At 49.9% G+C, this 19,463-nt stretch overlaps 6 protein-coding genes across 6 annotated transcripts; 3 read left to right on the top strand and 3 right to left on the bottom strand.

The window, feature by feature from the left end:
* Positions 1-376: 376 nt before the first annotated feature.
* Positions 377-3,449, top strand: N7446_000413 (uncharacterized protein; the record flags this gene model as incomplete). Its single annotated transcript, XM_058509180.1, has 7 exons — positions 377-379; positions 435-492; positions 552-1,198; positions 1,248-1,350; positions 1,402-1,674; positions 2,014-2,084; positions 2,139-3,449. The coding sequence occupies 7 exons, from the start codon at positions 377-379 to the stop codon at positions 3,447-3,449; spliced, it is 2,466 nt and encodes an 821-aa protein (XP_058378159.1).
* A 525-nt stretch (positions 3,450-3,974) lies between these two features.
* N7446_000414 (uncharacterized protein) lies at positions 3,975-4,592 on the bottom strand (the record flags this gene model as incomplete). Its single annotated transcript, XM_058509181.1, has 1 exon — positions 3,975-4,592. One exon carries the CDS (start codon positions 4,590-4,592, stop codon positions 3,975-3,977), a length of 618 nt encoding a protein of 205 aa, XP_058378160.1.
* Positions 4,593-7,657: 3,065 nt separating this feature from the next.
* Positions 7,658-8,321, top strand: N7446_000415 (uncharacterized protein; the record flags this gene model as incomplete). The annotated part of the gene is made up of 2 exons (XM_058509182.1): positions 7,658-7,928; positions 7,969-8,321. The coding sequence occupies 2 exons, from the start codon at positions 7,658-7,660 to the stop codon at positions 8,319-8,321; spliced, it is 624 nt and encodes a 207-aa protein (XP_058378161.1).
* A 233-nt stretch (positions 8,322-8,554) lies between these two features.
* N7446_000416 (uncharacterized protein) lies at positions 8,555-8,818 on the top strand (the record flags this gene model as incomplete). Its single annotated transcript, XM_058509183.1, has 2 exons — positions 8,555-8,644; positions 8,705-8,818. The coding sequence occupies 2 exons, from the start codon at positions 8,555-8,557 to the stop codon at positions 8,816-8,818; spliced, it is 204 nt and encodes a 67-aa protein (XP_058378162.1).
* Positions 8,819-10,928: 2,110 nt separating this feature from the next.
* N7446_000417 (C2H2-type zinc finger protein) lies at positions 10,929-12,594 on the bottom strand (the record flags this gene model as incomplete). Its single annotated transcript, XM_058509184.1, has 5 exons — positions 10,929-10,954; positions 11,011-11,182; positions 11,273-11,778; positions 11,830-12,249; positions 12,300-12,594. The coding sequence occupies 5 exons, from the start codon at positions 12,592-12,594 to the stop codon at positions 10,929-10,931; spliced, it is 1,419 nt and encodes a 472-aa protein (XP_058378163.1).
* Positions 12,595-17,487: 4,893 nt separating this feature from the next.
* N7446_000418 (amino acid permease) lies at positions 17,488-19,338 on the bottom strand (the record flags this gene model as incomplete). The annotated part of the gene is made up of 3 exons (XM_058509185.1): positions 17,488-18,835; positions 18,909-19,020; positions 19,086-19,338. The coding sequence occupies 3 exons, from the start codon at positions 19,336-19,338 to the stop codon at positions 17,488-17,490; spliced, it is 1,713 nt and encodes a 570-aa protein (XP_058378164.1).
* Positions 19,339-19,463: the final 125 nt, after the last annotated feature.

A 19,463-nucleotide genomic window follows, 5' to 3' on the forward strand; every position in this document is an offset into this window, starting at 1 on the left:
TCATGTATTTACCTGTCGTGCTTTGTGGATTTTGACTTGGGACCCTGGTTTAGATGACATGAGCTGAACAGGGCTGAGTTGTCATTTTTGCGAGAACAAAAGTTGTCTGTATTGAACTTGCTTGCAGGCATTTTCCTCTGTTTTTGGTTTCTGAGCATTGTTGTTCGTTTTGATATCAACATGTTCATGTGGGTTCTACCAAGATCTAAGAAGGGACCCGGGGGGACGCGTCGACCATGGCTGCTGAAACTGCGTTCGTCGACAACGTTTATCATTGGCGCTGTCTGGATGTCCACTTTCACGGTATGTGACTTGCATGGAGTTATCAAGCTGTGACTGACTTTGATTGGAATGGAAGGAGTTCCTGCTATACGCCATGGTAAGTGTGCTTTCTTCCCTCGAGACGGATGAGAACTATAATCAATGTTTAACAGATTGTCCCCGTCATGCCGACAGCACTCGTAACCCGAGCCGGAGTCGAGTATACCCATCGTAAGTCCAGTCCTAAATTCAATGATAGATGCCCACAGCGCATACTCATACCGGAACAGGCGAATACTGGGTCAGCGTACTACTCATGTGCGAAGCCGGGACATCCCTAATTCTCTGTCCATTATTCGGATACCTAGTGGACCGCGGGCGCACACGACGACTGCCATTCATATGTGCGCTGATCCTATTAGTTGGATGCATGCTGATCCTGCAACTGGCACGTTCCGTGGCCGTGTTTGTGGTAGCACGTCTAGTCCAAGGAATCACAGGTGCGTTAGTAGTAGTAGCTTCTTTCGCTCTGATCGGCGATGCCGTGCCGCAGTATCGTCTTGGTCAGACGATTGGGTATCTAGGCTCTGCCATTGCGTCTGGTTTCTTGCTGGGTCCGTTCCTTGGGGGGATTGTTTATAATGCTGGTGGGTATGATTCTGTGTTTTGGTTTGCGTATCCCATTATTACCATTGATATGGTTATGCGGTTGGCTTTGGTTGAGAAGAAGGTGGCTGCTGAGTGGACTGGGCCGAATGGGGACCTCGAGTCTGATTTGGATGCTGAACAGCGCAATCACGCTGCAGTACCGTGTGAGCCAGTGGCTGTTCCCAGGAAGAAAGGATGGGTTCTTTTGAAGATGCTCAAGCAGCGCCGAGTCTTGATTTCTTCGGGGGTGTTGCTTGTTCAGGGACTGTTGCTCTCTGCCCTTGATGCGGTACATTGCAGATTAGGTGTTGACCATGACAGCTTGCTGACTGTAGCAGACACTTCCCATCTTCGTGGAGGCGACATTTGGCTGGAATTCTCTTGGCATGGGTCTGATCTTCCTCCCAATGGCAGTTCCGGCCTTCTTCGAGCCCTTGTTTGGTGAGTACCGCGTCGATCTCACGAAATGCATTCACTGATGCTGCCCGCTAGGATTCATCACCGACCGATTAGGTGCGCGCTTTGTATCTTTCTGCTGCTTCGTAGCGCTCTCGCCCACCCTCATCTGTCTCCGATTTGTTGAGAAGAACTCCACTGGGCAGGTTGCGCTGCTCGTGGTGTTGCTGTTCCTCACGGGTATCTTCACCCACGCCTGCGCACCAGCCATGTACGTCGAGACCCAGCTAGCTCTCACGGCCATGGAGGCCAATAATCCTGGCGTACTGGGCCCCAAAGGTGCAGTGGCGCAGGGATTCGGACTGCAGAGTATGTGCCAATTTGCGGGTGTGTTCTTCGGTCCGCTCTGGGGTGGATTCGTGGAGTATCGATGGGGGTGGGGAACAATGACGGGCACATTGGGAGTTTTGGTGGCCTTGACTGCGATTCCAATATTGTGGTTGGGAGAGAGAGTTAATGAAGAAGCAAGGTGAGGTTACTCGGTAGGCAGCACTTGAGGTCTGTTCCACTGTTCGGGTGGACTATCCCAATCAGGCAACTCATCGGCAGTGATCCACTGCCCTTTTTGGTCTCTCGATCGGTTGACTTCATCTGTCTTCTCTTTATTTTAACTGCATTTGACATTGGTCTCTCCTGCTACATAAATAGCGAGTGATTGGGCTCTGTTCATGACCATGTCTCTTCAACTTCTACGACACGCTCCAAAGCTAGCGACCACCGTAAGTCTCATACTTCTGTACTCTTTGATATGCATGTGATCTGACTCTATCAAGAGCTCGCGACTATCACTTCAACATTCCAGAGCCTCATTCTCCAACTTCACTCACTTCAAACATACTACCACCACAATGCCCCCAGCCAACAAAACCTGGCACATCCAACAACGAGCTAAAACCCAAGCAACAACCCAACGATACACCTGCCCAGCAGAAACAACCCCCCACCTAGCAACCCTCCTAAGCTTCCCATCCCGCCGTTCCCTCCTCCCAGAACTACATGAGAAAACAAGCACCGAAATAATAAACCTAGCAAAAACAATTGCAACCTTCGAACCAGTCCGCCTACATGTCCGCCCAGAAGACCTACTCCACGCCCAATCCCTCTTAGATGCGCACCAGAACCCCAAACCCGCATATCCAATAACCCTAATCCCGGCCCCAACAAACCACGTCTGGATCCGCGACACAGGCCCGGTTTACGTGCGCGGCACACATGACAACACCCGCTACGCAATCGACTTTCAATTCTGCGAATGGGGCCACAAAACCGGCGAAAGAATCTACGGCAGTAGCGCCTCGCCCGCAGCAGCACTAGCGCTGGAAAGCACGCCGGCGTACGCTGACTGGCCTGTTATGGACGAAGCAGCCATGGCCGAGAATACGAATTTCGCGCGGGCAGTGCTAGATCTGGAAAACGAGGCTGTGGCTGCGCAATTGCCAGATGCGAGTCCTGAGCCTGTTACCCGTGTCTCGACACATATCCGGCTTGAAGGTGGGGGTATTGAGATTGATGGGGAGGGGACGTTTATGGCGACGGAGAGTAGCATCGTTGGTCCCGCGCGGAATCCGGGTTTATCGCGGTCTGAGATCGAGGAGGAATTGAGTCGGTTGCTTAGTGTTACTAAGTTTATTTGGTTCCCTGGGCGTGTTGGGTTGGATGTTACGGATGTGCATATTGATGCCGAGGCGAGGTTTGTTCGGCCTGGGGTTGTTGTTGTTTGTCGGCCGCACGAGAGTGCGGAGAAGGTGCATTGGGAGGTCTACGAGGAGATTCGGGAGGTTTTGAGGGATTGTGTTGATGCGCGTGGGCGCAAGGTTGAGGTCCATGATGTTGTTGAGCCGGATCCCAGGTTTGTGAAGGGGGATTTGCCTGGTGAGGAGGCTGCGCCGGCGGCTTCTTATGTCAATTTTTATTTTGCGAATGGGGGGTTGGTTATGCCTGCTTTTGGAGATGCGGTTGCTGATGAGAGGGCTTTTGAGTTGATGAAGAGTCTTGTTCCTGAGAGGGTTGTTAAGCAGGTTGCTGTTAATGCGTTGCCGAGGACCGGGGGTGTATTGCATTGTGTTACGCAGCAAGTGCTGTAATTTTAGACAGTTGTTGTATCCAAATTGGATGATATGATGTTGTATTACTTTAAGCTAGCCCGATATACCAGCAATATATGCGTATAAACCACTCGGTAACTTCAAATAGCATGTAACATTGATATTGGCATTGATCTGATATCGGAATCCATGCACTTTTGGTCAGGCTTTGCATTGCAGGCAAAAGAGAGAAAACAGGATGTAAAGAAATCGCCCAAATCGTAAGTCATGTAAGAAATCGTGTAATGTATGTCTTTTTGGGGCTTCGTTTGTACCAGCAAAGCCAATAGAAAGAAAGCCAGTCCCCAACCATCCAGAGACCCAGTGAAGAACGCCGTTCCGGTGACGACCGGTGAATGCCATACGCCACACGAATGAATCATAAAAGAAGGCACAAGCACAAGCACAAGCATGAAAATCGTAAATATCAAGTCCCACCACTGTGGTCCAGGGTGCAGTTTCGTATCGAGTTGAATCAGACGCACAGGCAGAGGCAGAAGTAAAGTAGAAGCAATCCCAGTATCATCACAGACTCAACTGATCAATGCTCCCAACCCTTCCACTCCCCCCAAGCCGCCCGCCACCCTTGGTAACCATACCAAGGCGGTAAAACCGCTCTTCACCAGCAGGTGTCCGCCCCCCAATATACCATTTCTCAGGCCCAATAGCATCACGGAACCCACCGGAGCCACTGGAACTATCACTGCCACGACGCTGGCGATCAGCCGGGCTCCGGTTGATCGGAATAGGGGTGGACGAAGCCGGAGTCGTCGGCGGCGAGGAAGGGAGTGAGGAATCGGCTTGGGCAGTTGCATGGTGGTAGTGATGGGCTGGGGCCGGGGCGGGACCTTGTACGGGCCCCGCTGTGCCAGTCGCTGATGCGGATGTCGATGAGGAGTGGGTATGGTGGTTGTGGTGCGAATGGTGAGAGGCCGAGCCTGAGCCTGAGCCGCTTGAAGATGAGCCCGCTGCTTGCGCTGAGTTGGCGGCTTTTGTGGCGATGGCGCGGGCGCTCTGGGAGATTTGGGTTGTGGAGAGGGATGAGGTGCCGCCGCTGCCCACGGGCTGAGATGTTGCTTTGTAGGTTGACTGGGCGCGGAAGGCGGCCAGGAAGTTGGCCAGGAATGGGCGGTTGGTTGACATGATGTGTTCAACTAGATGTGTGAATCTGGAGAGATCCAGGGAGATATTGAAAAGGTGGAGAAATGAATGGGGAAAGATCCCGACTTCTACCTTGTAAGTTCCCGAACCCGTAGGCGCTCCAATCACAGCCGTTGTATTATGGCCATGACGTCGCAATGGGAATTTCCGGAGTTGTTTGACTGCTGACTTTGTTTCTTTTTTAATGTCTTTTTCGTTGGGCATCTCATATCAAATACCTCTGTTTTGGGCGTTCATTTATAGCTACTAGGCTCTCTAAGCCTGCAGGATACCAGGTGCATAGTATGTCGCGACAATCAGTACCACATTGAATGCTTGGCCAGTTCTACTGTAGTAGATATCTTTATCTCTAACCTCATGGATATACTAGTTATGCACGCACTGGAACTTGACTTCACCCAGTCTTCTATAAAGCACAGTAGAGGTACCTTAGACGAAGTATACCTCGGATGTACGGCTAGGACCGGGCACATGGTTGCTTGGCTACGGACACAAGGATGTAACCAAAGCAGATGCCTAAGTCAATCTGTGAAGAGAACCAGTGAATCTATTTTCAGCCCCATGGTCATCTGTCTTGCATGTACAGTCATGCCACTGCTGAAGAAGCACCAGTGAGGCCATTCCAAATGCAGCCCGTCTTCCATAGACAGCTGCACCGATTTCCTGCCATGGTTGTCCTGTTCCTCTCGAAGAAAAAGCAATCAAGCCATGCCCAACCTGATGCCAATCTATGCATCTTCCGAGAACGGTTGTTCCATTCTCTTACCTTCGTCGTCACACTGCCGCCGAAGAAGAGGCAGTCAAGTCATCTCCAGCCCGGACGTCATGTATCCATGGACAGTCGTCCCATACCTTCTGGAAAAGAAGTACTGAATCCATTCTTACCCCGACACCGCAATCTGTCTATCTTCTAAAGTTAGGAGTGCCATTCTTTTGCTTTTGCTGTCCCGCTCCTCATTGTAAAGCGTATGATTCCGTTTCCACCCATTTCTCTGTGTGTACGTCTCGGCTGCGGGGTGCCTTCGGGGAACTCGACGGTCTGGAACCTCGTATGAGTGTAGTGAAAGGTTTGAGCAAGCCCTATGATGTTCGAGATAGGGTCTCGCTGGTTATCCAGCTCGTGAGCTCGTAGATTGTAGGATTCCCTAAATGATGCGGGCGTGATGTTTGTTTAGCGTCCAGGCAGGTCATAATTGTCCCTTTGGGGCTCTGAACGATGGGAGCTTGCCAAGGTTCTCAGTTCCGCCTCGTGGTTTCACGGTGATCTCTGTCTCCTGGGATTAAAGTCATGCTCTCTGTTGGTGGAGAATGATCGTGGACCTCCTCGGTCATCGAGGAAGAAGTTGTTTCCCAGACAGAGAGGATACTCACTGGTGCCAACGAGGATCTGCATTTACCTGGCCCTTGCTATTCCCTACTTGCCCGCAACATCCACGGTTATTGATTGACTCCAAAGTCGCCTTGCAATCAGGGTACTTAGACCTGAGCCCATGCCAAATTCTTAGTCACCATACCTCGGTTTCTTAGTGTCTGATATGTGGATAAAGCTATTCCAATTACAAGTCTGTCTTAGCAGATAAAGTGTGATGTAGTTTCCCTGCCTTATAGGTCCCATCTTCATGCCCACTTTTGATGCCGTTAAGCATAGACAATGGTAGCCAAATGCCCCAGAGGTGGCTATTCGTAGACGGGCCACACGTGCTGAAAACGTAGCATTCAGGATTCTAGCTCCAATGCGCTAGACTACGGAGCATGATCACCCAGGGTGAAGCTATTGCTGTGCACCAGAGTTCAGGGACTCGATCCGTGCCGGTTACTGGCACGGCTGCCCATGAAGCACATTCCGAGGTAGTAGACAGTAATGGTACTCCTTTCCAGGGGTTTTTTGTCACAGTAACGGTCCCAGAGCTGCCCTTCACGTAGTCAAAGCCCAGTAATCTATACTACTCGTAGCTCCGTATGTGTAATCCCAGTCTGCTGCTTTGCCCCATCCGCTAGTATGTCCCGTGGCTATCGCCGTCACCGTTCTCATTCAGGCTACAGAATGGCACTCGTGTTCTCTGCGGCGTTCAGGTGTGGGCCCTGGGATCTTTGTGGCTCGGGGGCTCCTTTATGGCCTCAACATCGTAGAGTAGATCAATGTACCTTAATCTATGGCTACATACCAGCAGCCGCCTGTGAGGCAGTTAATTTGGCTCTATGCTAGTGCTGTGGCCGTAGACAGGGCGCGCACAACGCCTACCAAGAACCTCGATTAGCGAAAATCGTCACCTGGCCCGAAATCATCGCTTCGAGCCAGGAAAAGTTGTACTCTACTCTGGCTGGTCTCTACAACGTAGCCATGATGTTTTCGAAGCTCTCGGGGGTCTACAGAATCCGTACGGGCCGTGATGAAGCCCGACCCCATGCAGGGCTGCCAGGCTCCGGCAGATCGACGCGCCACGTGCCTGCGGCTCTGCATGCCAAATCTGGATCTGACCAATCAGAAGCGATTTTGCATTGGCTTGGACCAATCACAAGCGAGAATTTAACTATATATACCCAGCTCTTCTCAACTTTCTCTTATCTTCTTCTTCTTCTCTTCTCCATCTCTGCTTTTTTTCCTCTTTTCCCCTCCGCGGGACCCTCCTGGCCTGGGTTTCCAAGGTGGTCCCAGCTCAACTTCCTTTTCATCCTTCAACCTTCGAACATCTCTCATGGTTGTTCAACATCTGTCATGGTTGTCCATGTTTGTTCCATGTTTTCTTCCTTTACCTTCATTACCTTTCAAGACTAACATGACTTATCTTTCTTAGACTTACCTCACCTCACCGTCCTTGACTTGCATCAACACTTGACACTTGCCTTGCCTCTTCGATACTTGCCTTGCCTCTTCGATACTTGCCTTGCCTCTTCGGTACTTGCCTTGCCTCTTCGATACTTGCCTTGCCTCTTCGATACTTGCCTTGCCTCTTCGATACTTGCCTTGCCTCTTCGATACTTGCCTTGCTTCTTCGATACTTGCCTTGCTTCTTCGATACTTGCCTTGCTTCTTCGACGCTCAACACATGGTACAACGACCGGGGTGGGAAAGAGGGGTCTCCGCTTTTTGTGGCGGGTGGGACTGGGTGGAAACAGGGTCTCCGTTTCTTGTAACGGATGGGACTAGCCCGGATGGACGACAAACATCGACACTCAACATATGGAACAACGAATGGGGATATGAACGAGAGTCCTCGTTTCTTGTAACGGGTGGGATAGCCGACTGGACATCGACAGGAATCGACACTCAACACAAGCATCGACAGGCATCCCTACAGGCATTGGCACTCAGAACAGGTATTGGCACTCAACACTGGCATGGCTAACATCAACCAAGTCTCTCAACCTCCAAGTCTCTCAACCTCCCAAGTCCAACATCAACATCCCAAGTCCAACATCAACATCCCAAGTCCAACATCAACATCCCAAGTCCAACATCAACATCCCAAGTCCAACATCAACATCCCAAGTCCAACATCAACATCCCAAGTCCAACATCAACATCCCAAGTCCAACATCAACATCCCAAGTCCAACATCAACATCCCAAGTCCAACATCAACATCCCAAGTCCAACATCAACATCCCAAGTCCAACATCAACATCCCAAGTCCAACATCAACATCCCAAGTCCAACATCAACATCCTTCTTCATCCTTCATATCCATCAACCTTCTTCAACCCCCTTTGACCTTCAACCTCCATGACCAACCTCCATGACCAACCTCCATGACCAACCTCCATGACCAACCTCCATGACCAACCTCCATGACCAACCTCCATGACCAACCTCCATGACCAACCTCCATGACCAACCTCCATGACCAACCTCCATGACCAACCTCCATGACCAACCTCCATGACCAACCTCCATGGCCAACCTCCATGACCAACCTCCATGACCAACCTCCATGACCAACCTCCATGACCTACAACCCACCTTGGCATCAAGGCGTCAACAACCAACACATCCAACGTCTTTCCACTTTGTTGGCTTCTGGCATCCATGGACAGGTAAGGATCACTGTCTCCTGCCTCCAATCAGTTCAACATTTGCTAACAGTCAAGACCTAGCACTTCATCGAGCTAGATTCACTTCATTCATTCCTTCTTGTCTGCCTCCAACAAACAACACCTCACACACAACCCACGGCTTGCCATCTTGCCTCATCCGACAACACTTCATGACATCCATCTGACCTCGGTCCGCAACAACAACCTTCACCCACCTGCCACACTTCAGGCTCTTGCCTTGCCTCTCTTCTCTTTCTGTCACTTGCCAACTCTGCTTTGACACATCGCCTCGCCTCGCCTCACGGTCTTCCATGGTCTCAACTCACAACAACTTCCTTCGGTCTCAAGTCTCAAGTCTCAAGTCTCAGGTCTTCGGTCTTCTCATTCTTCCCCAATGTACACCCCACTTTCTGCTTGCTGTTTTCGTGTCACCTCTATGAGAGGTCCGACTCCCATGTATTCAATCAAATGCAGCATTCATCTCCAAGTCCATCTTCTTCATTCTTCTTAGGTCTTCAATGTAGTTCCTATTGTATGATATGGTCTTGTAACTTGTAACATGCTTAAGGGTTAAAACTTCGTAAGAGTTAAGACTCTATAGTAAGAGTTGTTATACACATGGACATCCTCCTTATGGTCCTGGGGATTGTCTATTGTCTAGGCACAGCTTGCATTATTGTCTTTGCTTAGGTAGTGCTTCTTCTGTATCCTCCTTTGCAGCGCAAGTTAATAAGTGTCTTGATCTCGTTAGTCTTGGTCTCGCTGCACCTATTACAAAGGCCCCAGAAACTGAGGTGACTTAGCATAAGTCACAAGCATGATATTCGCCATTGTTGCCCCTCTACCTTAGACTCGACTGTAGACAAACCTCCTCCCCGCAAAATCCCAAGCAGCTGAACAAGACGATACTCACAATCAAGGCCTTGCTTTGAACCCCGCTGCACTTGACTACGGAGATGGCTTCTCTCTGCAAAATACTCGATGTCTGATCCAGACGATATTCACGATCCATGCTCTGCTTCTGTCAACTGCACTGGACTGCAGACAGACATACCCCGAGCCACTGTCCACACAATCCTAAGCAACTGAGCAAGCCGGAGTATTTGAGAAAGATAGTATTCATCAATGCTCCACTGTGTACTCGATTACACTCAATTGCAGACATGCCTCTTCTACCCGAGACCCTCAGGCAGCAGATGTAGATATCAATTTAAAAGGACATGGTCAAAGACAAAAACATCTACGGCCATATACTAGAAAGACAAAGCGGAAAGACAAGCGGAGAGACAAGTGGAAAGATAAGAAGGTCTATTTCTAACAACTTTTTCCCGAGACCCAGAAAGAAGAAAAAAGAAGTACACCTTAATCACACCCTATCCCTATCAACCCAAAGCACATATAATATAAACCGTGCCAAAGACCGACTTTACACAAGAACAGAGAGAAAGGCCAAGCGATTCACACACCAGACGGAAGAAAAAAAGGAACCCCAAGGAAAAAAAGAAGAATGATAAAATAAAAGCACATGGTGAAACTTTCAGCCAAAGGAAGGATAAAATCGACAACGGCCATCCCAGAGAAAAAAAGAAGTAATATAAAGATAAAAGAGTAAAAAAAGCTTTTTTCTTCTTTCTGATGATCGAACACTCGCGCAAAAGATGAACACATGCCCATGTCTATAGTATGAAGACGCCGGAACAAACCACCCACCATACCGATCTGCCCCCCAACACACACTCACACGCACACATACATACTCCAATGGACAATGGAGAGGAGCGAGGAGTGGGTGGGGAGGGGAAGTGTAAAGATATAAAGAACAACAACCAGTGATATCGCAAATCAGTCCCATTTAAGATGTGACATAAGGGGAGACACCCACGCCGGATGGGCAAAACAGAATCGAATGTAGAGTAGAATAAAAAAGGGGGTAGCCATCAAGGACACACGATACAAAAAACAAAACCGGAATACGGACGCCGGGGCACGGAACGCCGCTGCGAGCTTCTCGAGGGGTGGAGGGGTAGGGGGGTCGAGCGGAGGCGGTTCAGATCAAGGGACTATCGTTGGCGGAATTGAGAATGGAGAATCGCGACCTGTGAATTTGCACCAGCAGAAAGCAGGTTTGCGGATGGTGGACAATTTTGATCGAGAGGGTGGAGAGCAGAAGTCCTACCCCCGGCGCTGCAGAGAAGAATTTGGCTCTTGTGGCTTTTCTCTTGGCTCGTCAAACGCTTTTTCAATCTCGTGTCTTATCCCCTTGCTTTCTGATCGAATTCACTGTCTACTGTCTCGCGGGCTGCACGGTGCCTATTGATGGTCAGTATACAACGTATTGATAGATGGTAGGAAACTTGATGACTAACCGTCACCACCCATGGTGGTCGAGGCAAGGTACAGACCGTTCATGCCGCTCTCAGGGGCAGTGGTGGCGGGGTAGTACTTGCGGTCGTGGTCGACGGGAGCGTGGATGGACTCCTGGCCCGCGGCCATGGAGTGGGGGAAAACGGGGTTGATGTAGCCATCCGAGGCGCCGTGCTGAAACATCGAATTCCAGTCAACACCAGCGGGATGTGAAGGGGGACCGGGCATCACCGGTTTGTGGTCAGGAAGGACCAGGGGCTTTACCTGTTCAAGGGGACGATCAACCGTCAGCTGCTGGCCATGGGCATCTACACCGGGCTGCATGAGGTACGGATTCTGTTTGGGCGCAGCCATCCACGAGGCTCGCGCTTGCGCCTGGCTAGCGGAGAACGCGTCGTCACCGGGACCACGGTTCATGCCGTTGACAGACTGCATCGTGAAGCCAAGCGGCTGCTGATCCGTGTAGGCTGGACGACCAGCGGCCATTCCATTGCCATTTACGGCCCCATCGAAATGCGCACCCATAACACCATTGGAGTGGGGGACAGTATTACTGACTTCATCCTGGAGCGGCTTGGGAGGGTTGGCCGCGGCAGCCGCAGCTGCTTGCTGCTGAGACCGCTTCAGATGGGCCTGGGGGTGCGACAGGTGGGTAGCACCAGTCGGGTTACCCCTACGAATCGAGCACTTTTGGAAGTGACGCTTCAAGATGTCACTGCGGGAGAAGGTGTCCTTGCACAGAACACACATGTAGGGGCGATCACCGGTGTCTGTGACGCGTTAGCCAATGCGAATCTACTATATGTCCTTCCCAAACTCACGTCTCAAGAGATGGCGCTTCAGGTGCTTCGCGTGGAGGTAAGTTTTATTACAGTGCGGGCAGGGGAATTTGCCATCGGCGTCCTTGGCCGGGATGGTGGTACTCTTCGCGGTGCCATTGACACCGTTGGTCACAGGAGTCGCGCGGCCCGGGACGCTAGGCAAGATGCCACGGCGGCCCTGAGAGCCCACGACCTGCGTGCGTGGCTGTTCCTTGGCGTAAGGAGAGCCGTTCGCGCCATTCACATCAGGTGTCATTCCCCAACCCTTACCATCAGAATAGCTAAAAGCACCGGAGGGGAGACCATTGAAGTCCGGGCGACGGTCGCGTGGGGGAGCCGGAGCGATCGGCTGAGGGTAGCTCTGAGCGGTGGATGCGGGCGGGAGCACGCTCGGGGGAGGTGGGGGTACTGCTGGTGCGCCTGTGTTTGAGGGTTAGGAAGGTTTAACAGAGACGATGGCGGAAGGCTACCGACAGTCGTGTGCGGCATCATAGGGGCCGTGGAGGCCCCGTAGACATCGTGAGTTGAGGCGGGATAACGCGACAGATCCGGCCGGTACGGCTGGCCCATGTAGTGGTGCGGCGCGGGGGACTGAGGGTGATGCGGCTGCAGAGGAGGCAGCGTATGCGGCTGCGAGACCGGGTACTGCGGCTGCATCGAGTATTGTGGCATGTGCATGCTCGAGATGGGAGTCGAGGACAGAGGCGTGGAGCCTGGAGGCAGGCTGGTGGAGGGAGGACGGGAAGGGTGAGATCTGGGATCCATTGTAGAGAGAGAGATCGAGGAGAGAAGAAGTTTGTTCACGGTAACTGAATCATCGAACTCCGAAACCTGCAATCTCGAAATTTTTTTCTTTGAAGCGCAGCTCCTTGTTTGACGAAATTTTCCCTGGAGGCGGAACGAAGCAACAGATCACGGATCACGGGATATGTGAAACTCGGGACTCCACAAGATGAAGAAGAGAGAATGAGAGAAGAAGAATGCTTAATTGAAGAAGATATCCCCACGGCAGAGAAGTGTGATTTATCCGCACGTTGTCAGCGTCGATGGTTCTGTATCCACCGAAGAAGCGGGCGTGCAAGTGGGTCTGCAGCACAAAAAACAACTAGTCCGAGATCTGCTTCGCGTCAAGGATCAGAAATTGAAATTGGGCGATAAAAGTAGATGAAAGAAAGAGAAATTCGAATAAGAAAAGTCGATAGGTCGGAGAATTGAAGAAATTGAGAATCGGGGGGGAAAGGAAAATTCTCAGGCGGAAGACCGGGTAATAAAAAAAAGAACGAAAAAGACGAAAAAAGACGATCGTTCCTTCGGGAGGCAAGAGGCGACAGAGCCAAATATTGAGTCGGGGTATGGTATTACGAAAATTACACTGTTTCCGCTTTGGGAATGGCCGATCGCGGTGTCTATAACATTCGCAAGCATCTGTTACGCGGTTATTCTGCTCTATTATTACTATTCTGATATATGCCTTTTCTAGGAGAATATTACCGCAGTCAGAAACTCAAACACTGCCCCCAATTCTTAGCCTCCGATCACGGCGATATCCTCTCCCTTCCCCATTCTCTCCATGGAACTCATGTACATATGAACATGTAGATCTAGAGATGGAGCTCCCCGAGGGTGGATTAAGATGACCCTGGCTCTTCTTTTATTTTGGGCTCCGCAGTGGCTGACAGCCCCGCAAGTCACAGAGATCTGAGATGTAGATACTTGCGCAACTGAAAGAGATAACATCCATTCTGCATTGATCTCCCCAGCACGTCATTCCCGAGGTCCGAGAGAAGGCCCGGACACCTAAAGCTCCGGAATAGGACTCATCATGCATCCTTCCCGGCTGCAGAGAGTTCTGCTCTTGCATGCATCAACAGAGGGGGAATGGTTCTCAGACCTCGACCATCCTCCAATCTCTGTGGTTGGGGGATGTCCGACCGAGCGTAAGTAGTAACGGCCCTGCATAGTTGCCCTATACGTCTCCAAGGTACCTAGGTACTTATGTACAGTACTTTATCGGAGCGCCGTAGCCGCCCTGATTCCGTTCTTAGCTCAGCTTGAGAAGGGAGAGTCCAAATCACATCCGATTTCTGCCTAGAGACGGCAGGAATGTTTCCGAATTCAGGGGGCGACCCCTGATGGAAGCAGGTTTAATAAGCATCCCGAGAAAGTTTCAGACGAGAAATAGGGGGTTATAATCATAGATTGATAAACTTAATAGACAGTGTAATCCATACCTGTGTATATGTAAATGTACATAGTACGTGGAAACGGACACGATCTGTATTCCGGACCCAATATCCCTGCCCCTCCTTCTCCACCCCTTCGCAAGAGCTTCTCCCGCTTCGATTGTGGACCTGGACGGCTTCTACCAGGGTTCTGCAGAATATCTGACTACATATCGATGTTCGTTGAATATATACACACTACCTAGAAGTCTACCGATGTATAATGTAGTAACTGTAGGAATGACCCGATTCCACACGTAACAGGCTCTCGCTTAACCTTCCACATTGTCTCACCTCGGTATGTGTGTCCTGTATTGAGTACCTGCATATACCTCAATTTCAATTCAATTCATTTTGAATTTTCAATTTCCAATTTCCAATTTCCAATCCGGCAAACCGTTATATCCGTGGCTTACGTCTCAATTAAATCGATTAAATGCGGTGTGTTCAATCTGGCAGGTCGATAGGACTGCGACAGAATTAGAGCACTCGGCATCAACGCCGGATGTTAGCGGTATCCACTCTTCCTCCCGAAAGGGAAGGGTTTGCAAAGTACGGTGAGGCTTTTGCCGAGTTCTCTTGAATTTTTTTAAAGGATCAGGGGGTCAATTGACTCAGGTACCAAGGTTATTGTTATATCCTGTTACTGGTACATGTATAATGAATATGATGAATAATGTGAACTGAACATCCCGAGGTCTAGTCTCCTGCATGACCAAGCATCGGACCGGCCTTTTCTTTTCTTTTTGGTTGGAAAGCTTGGCTTGAGAAAACCCTGCCGATGGATTCGGGTCTAATAAAACAGATTGTCTACAAAAGTACTTGTTGGGCTTAATAGTTAGGCTAATCCACAGTAATAAACAATAGTGGGAGATTCGAAATCGCGGAGATCATGACTGCCGAACTGGTAGGAACTCACGTGAGAACAGAATATATAATTACATACATACAAGCATGACAGAAAAATCAAAAATACAACCCAACAAAAGAGAGAGCAGAAAAGACTCCTCTACAAGGCGCCGGCACAGGCCGGAAACACCGCGAAAGCCAAGTCCGGATCGCCGAGTTTCAAGGATCCTGTCGGCCAATCACACTTCCTTACCCACTTCAGCAAAAGGATCGCGCCGCCACCGACCTCATAGGCAGAAGACTCGGTATTCTAGATCTTACGTGTACGGAGTATTGGAGACAGAGTTCGCGAATTGACTTTGGAGACACTGGTTAGAGAGTGGGATGTCAAATGTCAAGAGGTGACACTGGAGTCTCCAGTGTTTCCCATGTGTTCTGTGGATCAGCTTGAATGGGGACTGGAGACTGGAGACTGGAGCTCTGTTGACATCTGCATAGACTCCGTATACCACCTGATTTAACACAGTATAATACGATGATTATATCGCTCAGGGAAATTTCTCAGCCGGGCGCCACGTAATAAGTTTCGGATAGACTTCAAGAATTCTACGGGATATGCGAGTAATGCAAATAGTAATAGGAATAGGAATAATATAATATAATAATATAATAATACTACCTCATGTGATGCAAGCCATGGTCATCTTACCACAATTACCACTCGACCCGTGGTAACTAACGAAAGAGAACCAATCTCATGATGTTTGCATCCAAGGCATTTCAAGGCATTCAAGGCATCTGTATCCTACATATCCTACAGCTTACATACTACACATAAACTGCAGAAAAAATGAGTGGCTGCCTGAGCCGAACGAAAAGCCAGAAATCGGGCCGAAAAGCAATAGAATACCAAGATACGCCAAGCAGTGCAAAACGGCAAAATGGCATGTTAAGATCATGTAACGTACTGTAAATTGCAAACTCGGGTGGTCTCCGACTGCAGCCACCAGCCACTGAAGGCGTTTTTTTTTTCCTCTCTTCTCGCTCGCCTCTTTAGGTAAATTCCACGGTACTGGGAATCTCCGAGCGAGACACGCACTTTTTGACGCACACTTTGGTTGGGGAAATTGGTCTTTTCCAGGCACGGGTTGAATGAGCCGTGGGTTGCTTTACTTGGCTTGATTCTTCATGACGCACGTAGGTCGCCGATCGGTTCCTGGGACACTGGGACCAGAACTGGGACTTAGTGACCCCTGGCATGTCGATCGGGGATTTACTATTGTAGACACCGGCATGGTTTGGGGTAGTGTATGTGTTGGCGTTTGGATTGACTTTTGGATTGGCTTTTGCATTCCTAGATTGGGGTAGGTTGCTTGGCTGTTACATGTTACGCGTTGTCTCGCATGGTCGAGTTGGCTGATCTGGTTGGAGGGCGATATATAATAATAGCAAAATTGACTTCGATAATGTTGGGTTGTGCCGTGTCTGTAGGCTTGGAAATCGATACTGTCTTGATACTAATACATATAATCCTATTTGGTTGATTCTCATTATCGACATGGTAAGTTAGGCATAAACATACATGTACACTTCGACAGTGGAGACAGGTGGATGTTCTCCTGGAGTCAGATTAAGCATATCTGTGCCAACTCTTTTTTTCTCCGTTGCATCCATGTTCAGTGTCCACCAGCGCCGGTGGGGTCTCAGGGGGTGGATCTTCAGGATTCTCCCCGGGGATCCCAGCGCAAGGTACGTTGTACAGGGTACCTGGCAGTGCTGGAGGTGGAGTTCGCGGTCACTCTCCAGGAAGGAGTGTTGGTTTCTAGGTTACTGTGTTTAGTGACGCTGGTTTCTTGATGGTTTAGGTGTGCTAAGGGTTGTTCCGGGCTTGCGTTGCTGGGGTCTTGGGTGTTATCGCCCCTAGGTGAGGTACCTGGTACAACGAGAGAGCCGGTCAGCGTGCTAGGTACTTGTACATGTACATGGCTGGTCTGCGGTGTAGATACTCTGCAGGGTCTTTCTTATCGATGTGGCCTTTACTTCACTCTTTGGCTGTGATATGTACTGCCTTCGGAATCATTGCATATCCATGCTGCACCTAACCTCAACTGAATGCGCTATGCTCCCTCAAATGCCTGGTACCTAGTACCTAGATATATACGGTAGCTAACTTAATCGCTATTCTTATCCCTAGATAGCGCATCCGGATCTAACCTGCATGCAGGTTCCATACGTTGATCTTAAGCATCTGGAACTGGTGGAGTAAGCCCACTCCTCCATCCACATGCTCATCACAGCCCCGAAATCAAGGCAAGATGGGGCACTGGGTCTGTCTCCATGTGGCGGCTGTCAGATCTATCTATATTTATGGAGCCTGCGCGTTGTGACATGCATGTGGCGGATGCTTATATTGTATTCTATCGTTATTCGACTATCTTTTTATGTCACTTTCTTGCAGGGATTTACTGTAAATGAAACTTAGACTAAAGAATATATTCCATTACATATATTATATCAAAAATGCGCTGCGATCAAAAGTAAAGCCCGAAACCCATAACTGATAACCGACGCAATCTAACTCCTCAATTCAAAGAGGATTATCAGGATCATCTGACTTACGCGGCAAAGCACTAGTCTCCGTCCCCTGAGACTCAGGCTCAATTCCCTCACTAACAACCGGCTCCTGTTCAATCGCATGAATAGCATGCTCAACATTGACAACAGGGCCAGTAAACCAGCGCCGAGCATCAACAACCCACCAAACGGTAACAGCCAACATAGGCGCACCCCACACAAGACATGTCCAGTTCATCAGATCGGGCGCCAAATCACTCCCAGTAACACTAGGCAAACACAAAATCGGCACCATAAGCAACACAAACGAAACACCCATCCCACCAATCCAAGGACCAAATGGTCCAAGATGCCAGGGACCCTTCCTAAACCGATTCCCAACAAAGAAAACCCGAATACAAATAGGAACAGCAAACGCAAAGAACTGCGCAATAGCACCAATCGAAAACAAAGCCCCAATAGCAACCTCACCCGCAAGTATAAGCAGACACATCAAGATCCCAAGCACGGCATTCAAAATAACAGCATTAACAGGGGTCTGCGTATACCCATTAACCCGCTTCCAATAAGACGAAAAGGGGAAACAATCGTCTCGAGCATAGGCATACGTGACCCTAGACGCAGCAACCATACACCCCTGCCCCATGGAAAACCCACAAACAATAGTAAGTGCGAGAATTGCCATGGCTGTGTTTGCCGGCATAACCTGCAACAAATATGACGCCCACGGCTGTCCCAAATCAGAATCGATAACCGCCTCAATATCCAATACCGTGTACGCAACGACAAGCTGTAAGAACCAGCCCATGAGCCCGCCCACGCCGGACGTGAGCACGATCGCGCGCGGCGAGGCGATATTCGCGTTCGAACATTCCTCGCTGAGATGGAAGGGCGAGTCGTAGCCTGACATCGTCCAGATAACGCCAACGAAGGTCATTAGGACTGCGACCCCGTCGGGGAAATCTGTCAGGTTCGTGATGTGGGACCAAACCTCGTGGGAAGGGGTGAATTTGGGGACGTTTTTCGTGTTAGCGGGGATGAGGATTATGACGGCTATTAGGGCTAGGAAGTTGAAGGTTGAGCCCCAGGAGTTGAATTGCGCGACGCGTTTGGTGGGCATGCTGCTGATTGCGGCGTGGATAATCATTATCAGGGTTGTTAGAAGGAAGGTTTGCCAGTGTGTTGGGGTGTAATCCGGTTTGTGGATTGAGACTGCTGCTAGGATCATTGCGCTTAGCGAGTAGTTCACTGAAGGCGCTGCTGTGATTTGGCCGATCCAGTTTGACCAGCCTGTTATCCATGCTGCGAAGGGGCCGTAGCCTGGTGGTGCGAGTACTGCGGCTGCGTAGTAGAGGCCGCCGCTGTTGGTGGTGGATGAATTGGTTAGTCGCCTTGCCCTAACCTTGGTTGTTGGCTTTGATGGAGGTGACTTACCTTGTAGGCATGGCTGAACAAAGCTCTGCCATCGACATTGCAATGCATTGGATGAAAATCATGGCTATTATCCAGCCCCAGACCATACCTGCTGTTCCGGCATATCCCATGCCTTCAATCCATCCAATGTCAGTATATTGATACCCAATACAATATCACCAGATCGGTAGCACTTACCATAGTAAAGAGTACTCGCAAAAGAAGGCAACAACCCCAAAACAGCAAAACTAACACAAAAAGTCGTCCACAACGAAAACTCGCGCTTAAATTCCTGCTTATATCCTAGCGCCGTAATTACCCTCTCATCGGCATCCATATCATGATCCATATATGGAACATCGCCATCGGGGAGAATAGAAGTAACTTGTTCATGGCCAGCATCAAGATACCCAGCTCCCTTGTTGACGGACACGGAAGGTTTGGACTCCATGCTTGCGCCTATGCCGAAAAGGCCAGTATAGCAAATAATGCGGGTATATGGAATATGAGATGTGGGATATGAGGCACCAGCAGCGGGAATGGGCGGTATAAGTATAGCAAAACAGGACGACCAGT

Source organism: Penicillium canescens, assembly GCF_028828765.1.
Source record: "Penicillium canescens strain IBT 15451 chromosome Unknown utg000001l_segment0_segment0, whole genome shotgun sequence".
NCBI lineage: Eukaryota > Fungi > Ascomycota > Eurotiomycetes > Eurotiales > Aspergillaceae > Penicillium > Penicillium canescens.